The 13,915-nt window shown below is 38.6% G+C and overlaps 1 protein-coding gene across 7 annotated transcripts in view; it reads right to left on the bottom strand.

Annotated features, from left to right (window-relative positions):
• Positions 1-698: 698 nt before the first annotated feature.
• Positions 699-13,915, bottom strand: part of SMAD1 (SMAD family member 1) — a 74,085-nt gene continuing 60,868 nt past the window's right edge. For all 7 annotated transcript variants that reach the window (XM_059373253.1, XM_059373245.1, XM_059373203.1 and 4 more), the window contains 3 exons: positions 11,506-11,727; positions 5,757-6,013; positions 699-2,046 (listed from right to left, as the gene is read on the bottom strand). In XM_059373253.1, the coding sequence (XP_059229236.1) occupies positions 1,903-2,046; positions 5,757-6,013; positions 11,506-11,727 (623 nt within the window). In that variant the 3' untranslated portion in view covers positions 699-1,902. The remainder of the gene's footprint in view (positions 2,047-5,756; positions 6,014-11,505; positions 11,728-13,915) is intronic.

The raw sequence follows: 13,915 nt of genomic DNA, 5'->3' as shown, positions 1-13,915 counted from the left end.
AGTCATTGTTTGGGCAATCAGTGGGGCTAGTAAACAACTGTGGGTAAGATAGGATAGAGCCCCATGTCCAGTTCCCTGCTCGTTGGGGAGTCTGCCTCCCCCTCTGCTTGTGCTCTCTCTCTTGCTGTCTCTCTGTCAAATAAATAAATAAAATGTTTAAAATAAACTGAAAATACAAAGGAGAAAGGGTTGCATCATTTTGGCCAGGGAAGACTCTAAGTGTCCTCAAGTCTGTGTCCTTCCTGGGCAGACTGTTGGGACCAGGGCAGGGGATGGGAGAGGGGCTGCATCATTCCCACGGCAAGCATATGGGCAAGTGAACCCCTGTCTTGTGGTTTCAGTTCTCATTCCTTCCCAATATTACACTTGCATTCTTTTGGTTGACAGAGTGTTGTCCATCAATAATTGCTGGTGCTGGAATTCCTCACACAAAGAAGCTCTTACAACTAGGTCTAAAATTCCAAATTTTGCTAGTTCTTTTTTCTTAATTTCCAAAGTTCCACATGTCCTTCCTTTTCTGATTTAAAGGGACTCTGCTCTCTTCACTATTCAGTTTCTCTGTCTCTGTGTTAGTAATTTAGTTTGTTACGCTTGGCAAGGAATATTTGAGAAAAATCTCTCAGAAGAGTAGTAAATCTTACTAGTCCTAAAATCTAGTGAGTGAACTCAGGACGGAAACAACAAAGTTTTAATCAAAGTAAGCAATAATGACAGGTTTATTTAAAATTTCCAGTAGAGAAAACCCTCTAGTTTTGGAATAAAAGTACTCAATGTACGAGAGCATAAGTGAATATAAAAGATTAGCAGAAGAAAAATAAAACCAAACATAGTACAAAAAATTTAAAAAGTTTGAAATAGATTTAAACAGGGATGTTCTTTAAATCCTCCAAATATTAAACAGTTACTAGGTTTGGCAAACAATTCACTTGAAAATTAAAGCCCATTTCTGTAAACTCCATAAAAACTGATTATTACATTCAAGCACTCCATACAATTGGTATTGAAACATACAGGCAGTCGGTTTCGGAGTAGCAGGAATTACTCATTTGCTCTCACAGTTATATGAATGAAACGGCTGCATAACTGCTTTATGGAGAGGAAGGGATAGAAGACACGAAAAAAAAAAGTAGGATAAAATCTCTAAAAAATTGAAACACAGCAAAATTCAGATATCAGTTTGTTTCTTGAAAGCAACAAACTGACTCTTTACAGTATATTCTACATTTGCAGTTGTCATTTCCCTCTCCCCCACCCCCCTCAAATACTCCTATATCCACTAGTCTAATCAATTCTTAACTTCCAAATATTCTGTACATATATATTTAGCAAAGAGCATATGCCTAACATTATTCTGACAGCAGTATGGTCAGCATACAATTTTAGAAAGATTACCATGTATATCATCAAGACTAAACTTTACTTAAAAAACAAAAACCGTTACTAAACAAATAGTTTTAAAATATTATGAAAACCCATGAAGAGAAGACTCAACATGGGTTCTAAACCTGATAAAAACACACTTCAGAGAGACTATTAATGCTAAACTTTTGCCAAACGATGACCTTAAAGTGCCAAACACAAAAGAATCTCTTAGGACCGTTTCTCCGATAGATAATTTGTCCCTGGCTTGGCCATCTCTCCTTTAACTCTACATGAAGTCCTGCTAAAAGTATGCATTTTAGTTGATTTTACCATAGAATGTTACAATGTAAACTAAACGGGTTCTTGATATCGACAGTATGTTACCAAGGTTTTTTAAATTTCTGAATCCAACAGTTGGTCACAGAGGTCAAGTATTATCAAGGCTCCTTTGTCAGTTCTTGATCGCGTCTGACTCACTCATCCATCCTTCAAGTACATGCAAGGCTCAATAGTTTTCAAGAGGCAGAAGCCTGAGGCCGTTTAAGACACAGATGAAATAGGATTGTGAGGTGAACCCATCTGAGTAAGAACTTTATCCAGCCACTGGAGGGGGCCGTGCAGGTGGATCTCAATCCAGCAGGGGGTGCTAGTAACATCCTGGCGGTGGTACTCTGCTCCCCAGCCCTAGAAGACACATTGGAGGTCATTAACCTGCTTAACACTGTGGTTAAACTTTTAAGTAAGAAGAATTCCCATAACCAGAAACGCTGATTAAAGACACGGATGCTTTCCGTAAGGCAGATGCTTGTGTGCACAAACACCCCCCCCACACACACACGCACACACACAATTTGGAAGGCAATTTCAGGGGATGGGTGTGTTCAAGGCTCCCTAAGGTCCCTCCACACATTCCAGGTTAAGAAGTAGTGCTCTTGGGGAATGGAAGTTTCAAAATACCTTATAAGGCTGTTCTAACAAAGGCACTTTTTACCTTTCATATTCATTGCCCACTGTGTTACTGATAGTATTGTAACAGATGTTAAATACTCACTATCACCAAGAAAATAAGGAAAAGTTATGTTAGACAAACTGACATTCTGCTTCTTGCCCACTCAGTCACTGACAGTCCTCCTAGCAACACAAGAGCTCTTGATCTTTCAATCTCGAAGCAAGCTGGCAGAAGCACACACATATCCAAAAAGCTATTACTGACACCTAATCACTGTTTCAAATCAACAGATTCCATTACACATTTGTACAAGAAGGCAGCTTGCCTGACATCTTCAGTATTACTGAATTGGGACACTAAAGTGAAAAAGAGAAAGGTAATCTTGCAATTGTGAAGATCAAAAAAACTTACTGTTGTGGTGGGCAATGGGAAAGCTCTGATAAACCCCTTGTTTCCTGAGGGATGTCAGAGAAGGTTGGGTACCATTTATCTCTGACACCTACTTACTCCAGGACATTCAAGAAATACATATAAATATCAGAACTTTCAGGAAAAAGTTGTGATACATGAACTCCATACATATATACATCCATGCATTTCTACTTCTATCAGGACATTGCTAATCTTAATTTAAAGGTTTGTGTGTATGTTTCTTCCATTAGATAGTAAGTTCTTTGAAGGCAGGGATCATATCTTATTTATCTTTTTTTTTAAGATTATTTATTTATTTATTTGACAGAGAGGGAACAGAAGCAGGGGGAGTGAGAGAAGCAGGCTTCCCACTGAGCAGGGAGCCAGATGTGGGGCTCAAACCCAGGACCCTGGGATCATGATCTGAGCTGAAAGCAGATGTTTAACAACGGAGCCACCCAGGCACCCCAGATCTTATTTATCTTTGATTGCAAACACCTAGCAAGGTGAATGGCATAAAGCAGAGCCCTAGAGATACTTGTTGAGCTGAAATGACTTGGATTTTTCAGAAATATGGGGAGTTTACTGTGCAAATAATTTATAAAACGTGTGCTTTAAAGTCCAAAATGTCAGTCTTCAAAATAACACATGATTGACTATTAATATTAGTAAAATGTTCTGTATCATTTCTCTAAGATGCTAAGTGTGACAAGGGCAAGGTATGCAATCCTTATGATAACAAAGAACAAGACCATAGAAACACTAGGCAATTTTTTTTTAAAGGTTTTCTTTATTTATTTATCTATCTATTTATTTATTTATTTGAGAGAGAGCATGAGAGGCGAGAGGGTCAGAGGGAGAAGCAGACTCCCCATGGAGCTGGGGGCCTGATGCGGGACTTGATCCCAGGACTCCGGGACCATGACCTGAGCCGAAGGCAGTTGCTTAACCAACTGAGCCACCCAGGTGCCCCACTAGGCAATTTTTTTGTTGCAAATGTATAAGCAGATGCCCTTTATCATGTCAGCAGGAGTTCTAAAAGAGAATTTGTTTATCCTCAACTCCAAATCCAGCCTCCCAGCAATGTTCATTATATTATTATTATATATTATATTAATATATCTCATATATATATTATTCTATTGTATTACCCTCCATTCCAGTATATACCACATTATTTTATAATTAAACATATAATAGGCCATTAGCATTGTGAACCAGGTGCTTTTTCATCTTTGCATTAATTCTCTGGAATAGTGCTAAAAATATTTGCTGAATGAATGAAATCTAATACATTTTAATGCATATCCTTATATCATAAACACTCTTTATTAGCGTAAAGTTTGTTCTTTCTTCTGTAAACGTAATTTGAAATGTATAAAAGTAAAACGACATTGGGGAGGGTATGTGCTTTGGTGAGTGCTGTGAAGTGTGTAAACATGGTGATTCACAGACCTGTACCCCTGGGGATAAAAATATATGTTTATAAAAAATAAAAAATTATTTAAAAAAAGGGGGTAATCAATATGAAATGAGCTTGAGGAGAAAGCCAGCTAAAGCAGTAGAGTCATAAATTCTACATGAGTGGTCCTTCAGTAATAGTAGACTCTCAAGGAACCCCGGTAAAGGTTACCACAGTTCCCAACTCCATCCACCCATTTTAAAGATGATGATCACGAGGACCAGCAAAGGATCCCTGTGCTTTAATCGCACAGTTAAAATGGCAGATAAAACTAGAGTCAGGTCTTTTGACTCTTAACAGGTACTCTTTCCTCCATACCATAAAACAACAAACAAAAAGCACTGGTGGCAAGTTACTGTCCCCATTTTAAAATTCACTTTAGCCAAAATGCAAAGTCAAAAATTATACAGTGAATGTTAGTTGTGGATGAGAAAGATCTTCATAGTCTCACGGGTACACAGCATATTGGTTAACCTCTCTAAAGGGTAAAAAAACCCTTCTTAATACTAAAAAAGCACCAGACTCAGCTACAAAGAACTGCTGAATAATGTTTCGAGAAAATATTAAAAGAACACTGTCAAAATCTGCTAATATGATTCAAAGAAGTAAGAAAAAAAGATAGTAGAAAGGTATCTTTGATCTAAAGGATGATTAACAAAGTAAAGTTCCAAAATTACCCTCTGTAACACACACATTACAGAACAGGTTTAACAACAAGTTAGGTGAGCTTCTGAAGAGAGGACATAAAAGGTGATTGCCTCACCCAAATATATAATTAGTTCTGTTTCTCAAGGTAACAGAGGATGAAAATTTATCTTTGAGAACTCAGAGACAAGTCAATCACTACAGTAAGTTACAACTCATGAAATCTAATCAGATATTTAATTTTTTTTTACATTTCAATAACATCTTAAAATTTATTTCTCAGAAGCAGAAGCGAAGGCAGAAAAGAGATCAATTATTGTGAGCAATGTCTTTAACCTTCTCCGTCCTCAACCCTAACTATAATCTTAGAACTAAGGCATCTACTGATCTGTGGGCAAGGGTCTTATTAATTTTTGAATTATAAGAAAATGATGAGGTTTTACTGAAAACACTTTTTAAAAACCCTGACCAGTCAAAAGTAAACCCCAGTGTGATGAATATTTACAAAAAGATCACTTGTTTATTGCTGAGACAAAAGCAACAAGTGTTTACCACCATATAAGTACTGAAACAGAATGAAAAGGAAGGGACATGTATTTAACTCAACTGACCTCCTAAGAAAACCATGTGATTAAATTATAAGTGTTAAACACATAGCATAACATTTTCTTATGGTACTACAATAGTTAAAATCATGCCTATTTGAATAGGAAAAAGTTATTCGAGGCTCCTACACTCTTGACATTTAATACAAACACTCCTGTAATTCTAATTATATCCTCCTAATAACTGACATCCTTACTCAAGTTCAAAAACGCCTAGGTAATAAGTGGGCTTCTATGGACACATAGCAAGAAGACCCAGATTTATACACTGAGATGAAGTGCAGCAAGTCAAGCCCTAACCAGAGCAACGGAGTTCACTTACCTTTACAAAGCTCATGCGGATAGTGCACATTTTAGTGAGCTCATAGACTGTCTCGAAGCCATGGTTCACAGACTGTGCCAATAACTGAGCGAATTCTTGGTTATTGAAGATTTTCAAACTACACCCACTAGGGATCTTGCAGACAGTAGTGGGGTGAAATCCATGATGGTAGTTGCAGTTCCGACTCTGCACAAAGATGCTGCTGTCGCTGAGGCACTCGGCATACACTTCCCCTCCCACGTAGTAAAGATGTACTCCTGCAGGAAGACAACATGTGCAATGTCTTCATCATCACTTTTCACAGCGGTAAAGCTTCTGTGTATCTTCAGTATATGAATTTGCATGGATTTAAACTTTGGCTAATTAGATCCACTCCAAATCTTGGACAACTGATAAAATCTCATTTAACCCTATTAGTTCACAAAATGTTCTTTTGTTAACACGTATGTCTAAGAGGTTTCTAGGAAATAACATAACAAAGACAGGAGAGAAAGGAGGGCCAAGACGAGTGAAAGAACTAGCAAATCTGAGGTGGAGGCAGTACTGCTGAGAGCTGTCAGATGTAAGGTCCGGGAGAAAATAATTATAAAAATAATTCATACTGTGTGCAATCTGATCTCACCGAACTACCATCTGCTCCAAACTTCTTCCTGTGACATCTTAGAGTGTAGGAAATTGATCCTACTCAGCCTTTAAAAAAAAGTAAAGTGTGTGTGGCGGTGGGGGGGGGGCGCTTTCTGACAAAGCCCTACGCCAGTAAGGGACATTACTTTATTACAGGCCACGCAGCGAACAGAGTCACATCCCATGTGGCTTTAAACACTCTACCTTGCAGGGAACTCGGGAACTCTGGCAGGTCTCAGCCAATCCTTAAACTATTGTCTCCAATACAATCCAAAAAACTGAGTTTTGTGCTTACATGTACACACAATGGCTAAGACTTCTGTAACAATTAAATAGCTACTGGAACAGAAGCCCATTTTCCTGTGTGATGTAGAGAAAACAATTTAAGAGTGTGTGTGTTTACTTTTTTTGCTGATTATAAAAATGAGCAGCATTCGTTTTTGAGCATTTAGAAAGTAAAACCAAATATAAAGAAGCAGAAAGTATCACTTATTTTGTGACACAGAGGCAGTAACTGTTAATATTTGGACACACTGGATTCCAGGTTTTGAGTATTACTAAACTTTCTCTGCAAACATTTTAACATAATCTACATGACTATACGGACACAACAATTTACTTTAGCGATTCTCCCAACACGGGACCACAGCACTGATACTAATTTTCTGTTATAACAATGCCAGGATAAATGTCTCTGGATAATTTCTGATTAATATCCTTAGGAGAGATTCCTGGAAGTTAAATTGCCGGATCAAAGGCTCTTGATTCGCTTTGCCAAGTGACTTTCCAGAATGCTTGTATCAATTTACACCCCACCAGCAGTGTAGGAGGGCCCTTCTCATTCTGCCTGTGCCAGGATGGAGTGAGCTTAAGACAAAAACAAATAAAATAAATCACAGCCTAAAAACAGTATTGTTTTAATTTACATGTGAGACTGGATATGCTCTCGTTTGTTTATTAGCCATCTGTGTTTCTCTTATGAACTTACTGTTCATAAGAGTTCTTATTTTTTACCTATTTATTCCACTGGGGTTCTAGTATTTTTATTGTTTTTTTATGAGCTACGTGTAAGATATAAATAATTTATTTCCTATTTGTTTCCCCATCAGTCCTTTGTATTTTTCTTTAATACACAAAGTTTGAAAGCTTTGAGTAGTCAAATCTCTTGTGATCTTTTCTATTGCTTTTTATGCTTAGAAAATTTCTACCTCTCTGATCAAATGTATTTTCTTCTAGCTTCTTAATAGCTTGCCATTAAAGAAAACTCAATTCATTAATCTATTTGCATATATGAAATGAGGTCAGGGTTTCTCTCTACGGCCTCACCTAAAAGCTAACTTTGTTACCGCAGGACCACTAGAAGACTACCGATTTGTTATGCTTCACTTAACATATATTAATTTTGAAATACAATATAGTCCGAGTTTAGTTTATTCTACCCATTTTGTCTAAACCTGATTTAACTGTAGTTTCATAATATTTAATTAACCTAACATCAAGAATTTTTTCCTTACTCTTCCATTAAAAAATTTAGCTATTTTCACTTGTTTATCCTGCCAGGCGATATCAGAACACATTTTCCAACTTTCAAAAAAATAACACATTGTGATTCTAGCATGGATTGTTTTAAACCACAAACTGAAATTAGGAAGAATAGATGTCCCTAAAATATTCTCTTAATCTTAAGCCTTCTCTTTAAGGAACACTGACCGCTTATTTATATATCTAAATTTTCTTTCTCTCAATAAAATTTGGTTTTCTTTACATAATTCTCATATATTGCTTATTCAGATTATTTCCAAAAAAACTACATTTTCTGTTGCTATTGGAAATTTCATTTCCTCCTCCACTATATTTTCTAACTGGTTATTCCCAGATTGAATAAAACTGGCACATAGTTTCTAAAAATAAATTCTTTAGAAGTTTCTAGATAAACAACCATAACTTTTGAATACACACAGTGGCCAAAATTATTACCACAGTCAGTATTACTTATGTCAGTAATACCAATGTGGGTTAAGGAGGAAAGACACTCACAAAACAGACTTATGGTACAAGTGGAAATTAATAAAAGCTTCCTGGAAAATAATTTGGCATAATATATCAAGACCTACTTTTGACCTAATTTTACTTCAAGAATCTACCCCGAGACTACTGTCAATTAGTTAATCATATCATCTGCAATAATGATAATTTTGGCTTATTTCCATTATTGATAATTCTACATTTGAATACACTAGTCAAGGTATCTGAAACAATTTTAAGTAACAGCATTCCTAGAATCCTTATTTTCTTCCTAAAATCTTTCTTTTTTTTTAAGTAGGCTCCATGCCAAGCATGGAGCCCAATACAAGGCTTGAACTCACGACCCTAGATCAAGATCAAGAGTCAGACATTTTAACCAACTGAGCCACCCAAATGCCCCTCTTCCTCATTTTTAATAGAAATGTTTCAGAGTACAATGACTTCTAGGTGCTTTGGGGTAATGGTCAACTTTAGAACTTATTGAAAAATACAGTCCTCTATCCCAAATGCATGCAAAATTGTGCTTATGCACAATTTCCAGGGCTTATAGATCATAGATATCTATATGTCATGAACCTAGGTTCTAGCATTTCTTCATCACATGTGGAGTTTAGGGTTTGTTTTTTTCCCCCTCTTAATTGTATTAAGGAACTACCTACTAATTCCTGTTTTAGGAGGTGTTTTTGTTTATGGATCAAGTGTTGAACTTTTATCTCAAATGCCTTTTAAACATTTATTAAATAACCACTTGATTTGGTCCACTGTTCTAAATTTTATAGTAGGTCATTTTAAAAAATGTTTACTATGAAAATAGTTTTAAATGTACAGAAATAGAACAGCCAAGAATAACGAACAAAGAGCACTCATCTAGCCACTATTGTGACAATTTATTCCAGGTGTCTGATAGTTTGCACCCCCTTCCCTCCTATGCTTTCATACATACCCTCAGATACATTCATATATACATGTCCAGAGATATATACATGTATATATGCACCTGTCTGCCTATACTGTGACACAGGGTTAGTTCTGGATGGATAGATATCTTTATGTATACACGTGTGTGTGTTTTTCCTAAGACTAGGGGTATTCTCTTCTATAGCCACAGTACAGTTAGCAAAGCCAGTGCATGGAACATTGGTACAATAGTCAGTTGTATCTAATCTATCACTCATGTTCTAACTCTGCCTGCTGACCCCAGTAAGGTCCTCTGTGGTATTTTTCCCCCTTTCTGGGACAGATCGTGTTCAGGGTCAGCTTATTACACAGCTGTCACAGTTCTTTAATCTCTTTTAATGTGGAACATTTCCATACCTTTGCCTTCTGACGTTGATTATTTTGGAAGAATGCAGTTCCTCCTCTCCCTTTTGAGTAGAATTTTCAGTTTGTGTGAACATTCCCCATTGATGAGATTAAGATTTGCATCTCAACTGGATCCCAACTGGAATTCTGCATAGGTGATGCTACCTCGTACTCAGGGCATCACATCTAGTGGCATATGAAATCCATCTTCTTTCACTGGTGATGATAATTTTGATCTCCCAGGCAAGACGCTCTCCAGTGTCTCTACTGTGTAACTAGTGATTTTTTTTTTAAGATTTTATTTATTCATTTGACAGAGAGAGATCACAAGTAGATGGAGAGGCAAGCAGAGAGAGAGAGAGAGAGAGAGAGAGGGAAGCAGGCTCCCTGCAGAGCAGAGAGCTCGATGCGGGACTCGATCCCAGGACGCTGAGATCATGACCCGAGCCTAAGGCAGTGGCTTAACCCACTGAGCCACCCAGGCGCCCGTAACTAGTGATTTTTATTCTCCCTAGTAACTAATAGGCAGGCTGTGAGGAGACACTGCAAGACCATGCAAATATCCTGATTCTTGCCAAAAGTTCTCTGTGTAGCATCCACTGAGGATTCCTGACTGATGGTTGCAAAATGATGACTTTCTAGCTCTAGCACTCACTCTGCATTTCCCAACCAGCCTTCCCCATTCATTCATTCCTGTAGCGATTTATTATTGACAGGGACTTACAAATTACTGTTGTCTTTCAGTGGTTTAAAATCCATAGCTGCACTTAATTATTTTGGTACTTAAACTGCCCCAGAATTGGCCAGGGGAAGCCCCTCCAAGTTGGCTCCCGTGACAGGCCCCCATCATTTTCGTGTTTCTTCACGTCTGGTGTAACAAAATGTTCTGGGCTCATCGTTGTCTACCCGGAGTCAGCCCTTTCCCCGATAAGCCCCGGATCCTCGCTCAGTGGGAAATGGTGTTAGAGATGATGGCCTGAGCACCAGATGTACTCCCTTTTCCTGGGTGTCTTTGCCTGTTGGCCCTTCCAGCAGACAGATCAGAGATTATACGCATATTTGAGCGCACCTACATATGCACACACACACATCCACGAGAACCTAACCATGCAGACACAGATACGCACACATATTATTAAATCGTCATTTCACCCTGATACCACCCCAGGGTTTATCTGTTGCCATTCTCCACGCCGGTATGTTTCTCATTCCACAGTGAAAAGCCAGACTTTCTCTTAGCAACACTGCACTCAATCATTTGCTTCACTTTCTGTCTCAAAGTTCTGGAACTGTTTCACCCATACTGCTACTAGATAATCAAGTCTACTAAGAGAGGTTCAGGATTCGTTTGCAAGCACTCTACCCTACCTGGCCCGGACTGTAGATACATGGCCAAACACTATGTTCGTAAGTTATTCTGGATTGGTTCTTTCTTCCTTTTTCCCGTGAGTTACGGTACTCATTCGAAACACATTAGGTTTACTTGTTTTAACCTGCCTTTAGTTTGAGGTTTTAAGTCACTTTCTAACAGCTGCTTTTATTCTGCAGCAAAAGTAAGATAGAATTGTGCTCCCCAAATCACTATTTTAGCTAATTAATATCAACTCCCATGAGGTGGCAGACACAAAAACTGCAGATTTTCTTGGTAATAGAAACTGAAAAAATATTTACAAACTGGAGCCAGTGTTTACTACCTGGTGTTTGCTCTCCGAGTCTGCCCCAGGAACGACTAAGTCAGTTCTGGGGGAATGGGGACACAACAGATAAACATCTGAACGAGGTTCAAGCACACACTCACCTTTTCCAATGTGCCGCCTGGTATTTTCGATAGTGGAATTCCGGTTAACGTTGGACAGCAGCCCGAGGCAGAAACGGTTCTTATTGTTGGAAGGATCGGTGAAACCATCCACCAACACACTTGTGGAGGAGGCGTGGAACGCTTCACCCACACGGTTGTTGAGCTCATAGTAGACAATAGAGCACCAGTGTTTGGGTTCCTCATAAGCAACCGCCTGAACATCTATAAGAAAGAAGAGCTCAGAGTCAACCTCGGTTAGTGCCTCGGGCTCTCAAAACCTGAAACTGTTGTGAAACTGGCTCAGAATCATGGAATGAAGATGCGAAAAAGCAAGCACCATTATAATGTGTACAGTTTCTCTGTGACATCTAACACATCTAACTCCTTGCTAAGTGTGACATTCCCCTTTAATTGGAAAATAATCTCCAACTACTATCAGATCACTGAACGCCAGCTAAGCAAGCACACCAACGGCATTTGCTGACCACTCACAATATGGTACTTGCTCCGCCATATGCCAGAATGGAAGTCACCCCCACCGCAGACACTGGCTCCCCATCTAAAGAAATGCAAGTGGCAAGTGACAAACAAATGGGAAGAGCACAATCGAGTACAGGAAACGTGCCAAAGGTGCTGGCAGAAAAAGGGTGACTTTCAACAAAGCCTTCGTAGGCCGAGCAAATGAAAATCAGTTTCTAATTATTGATAAGAAGTTCCCTTACTTCACATTTAGCTGCCAATAACTATCATGGCCACAGCTCGGCTCCAGTCCTCAAACGCAGGAAGAAATCTTGCCAGCTGGCCATTTTTACAGAATGAATCATATCTCTCTCATCCAGATTTCATGCTAACTTCCTTATATTTGCTTTAAGTCATGCAGAGCAGGTGTGTTTTGTCTCTCCATTCCCAGAATGGGCCAACAATGGAAATTACCCAACTTTACTGACAGGATGCAGCTTGTTAAGTCAAATCTCTTAAGACTAACAAATCTCCAAACAGAACATGCTTCTAAACATTTGCAACTAAAAGGTTCTAAAGATAAGTTCCTTCTGTAGTAAAACCTCTTATGCCACTGCTTCAGAGATTCCAGGAACACAAACCATGCATGCCCAGTATGCCAATACGTAATGGTTTACGAGGTCCTGAGTGTACAGTCGTAAAAAGAGAAAGAACACCCACATTAGAAGCGTAAGCTCTAACTGCTCGGGAAGAAGTACTTCTGTGTTCTTAACATCAACCTCCACAGACATCACAATGCCCTTAATTTTAGAAAAACAAAGAACATGATCATTAAAAAACTCCATGCATACGTTAGCTGCTCTATACGCTTAAGCAAGGGAGCTGAATACAGGCATAGGCTCTCTTCTCTGCCGAGCAACTACCACCGGTCAGTGTGCTGTATTTCAAAGAGCAAGATCTTGAGGATTCACCTAGTGCTAAAGCTTAAAAGAAGGCTGCGACATCACTAAAGAAGGCTTTTATAAGCTATCGAGATTGTTCAAGATGTCATTCATTTAGGTCAGAGGATGACGCACTTTTTTCTGTAGAAGACCAGAAAGATTTTGTGGGCCATCTGGTCTCTACCGTAACTATTCAGCTGTGCCCCAGCAGTGCTAAAGCTGCCACAGATAATATGTAATGGACGGAGCTGTGCTCCCATAAAAATTTATTTACAAAAACAGGCAGCAGGCTGAACTGGTCGTAATGTGCGAACTCCTGCTTTAGGAAAACCACCCAAGGTAAAACACTAGCAGAAAGGCCAACGTTCCTGCCTCATGAAGGTATTAAATGTAAACTTATTCTAGTGGGGAAATTTCATAAAAACTATTTAAAGGAAAATTTTTATAGCAATTTAAAGGCCTGCTTCCTGAAATCAGACATTTTTGGCTTAACTGCAATAGCTGCAGGGTCCCCACGCTCCTCGCCGGCAGCGGTGCTGTGCCCATTCTCTCGTGCTGTTGTGTTCCCGGAACACAAACGCCAAAGATGTGTGAGACAGAGGAGTTCTGTTTTGTTTTGTTTTCCTAAACCAGCATTTTTATTTTTTGGTTGATAATTATGTTTGGGAGATTGTGTGAGAGAGTATGAGGAACCATAAAATACAGAGCCAATAATGAAACAGAGGTAAAAACATTTTACAGATTAAAAAAGGTGTACATTCCATTTTATTACACTGCGCATCTAAGAAATGTTCTTTGAGTTTACCATCAGATTTTAAGAACTTTAAAAATGTCAGCAACTCTGACAATGTCTGAGCTATCTCCCATTTTCATAAAAATGTAGTAAGAATGAAATGAGACATACACCTAGTAATCAGATTGCACTGTAAATTCAATTTGCATAAAATGCATACATATTGAAATGGCCCACACCATGGGGCATCAGGGAAGCACTTTCTTCCATGAGAAGT

Source organism: Mustela nigripes, chromosome 1 (genome assembly GCF_022355385.1).
Source record: "Mustela nigripes isolate SB6536 chromosome 1, MUSNIG.SB6536, whole genome shotgun sequence".
Classification (NCBI taxonomy): Eukaryota; Metazoa; Chordata; class Mammalia; order Carnivora; family Mustelidae; genus Mustela; species Mustela nigripes.
The sequence above is the reverse complement of the archived record's forward strand: the minus strand, read 5'-3'. Positions and strand labels throughout refer to the sequence as shown.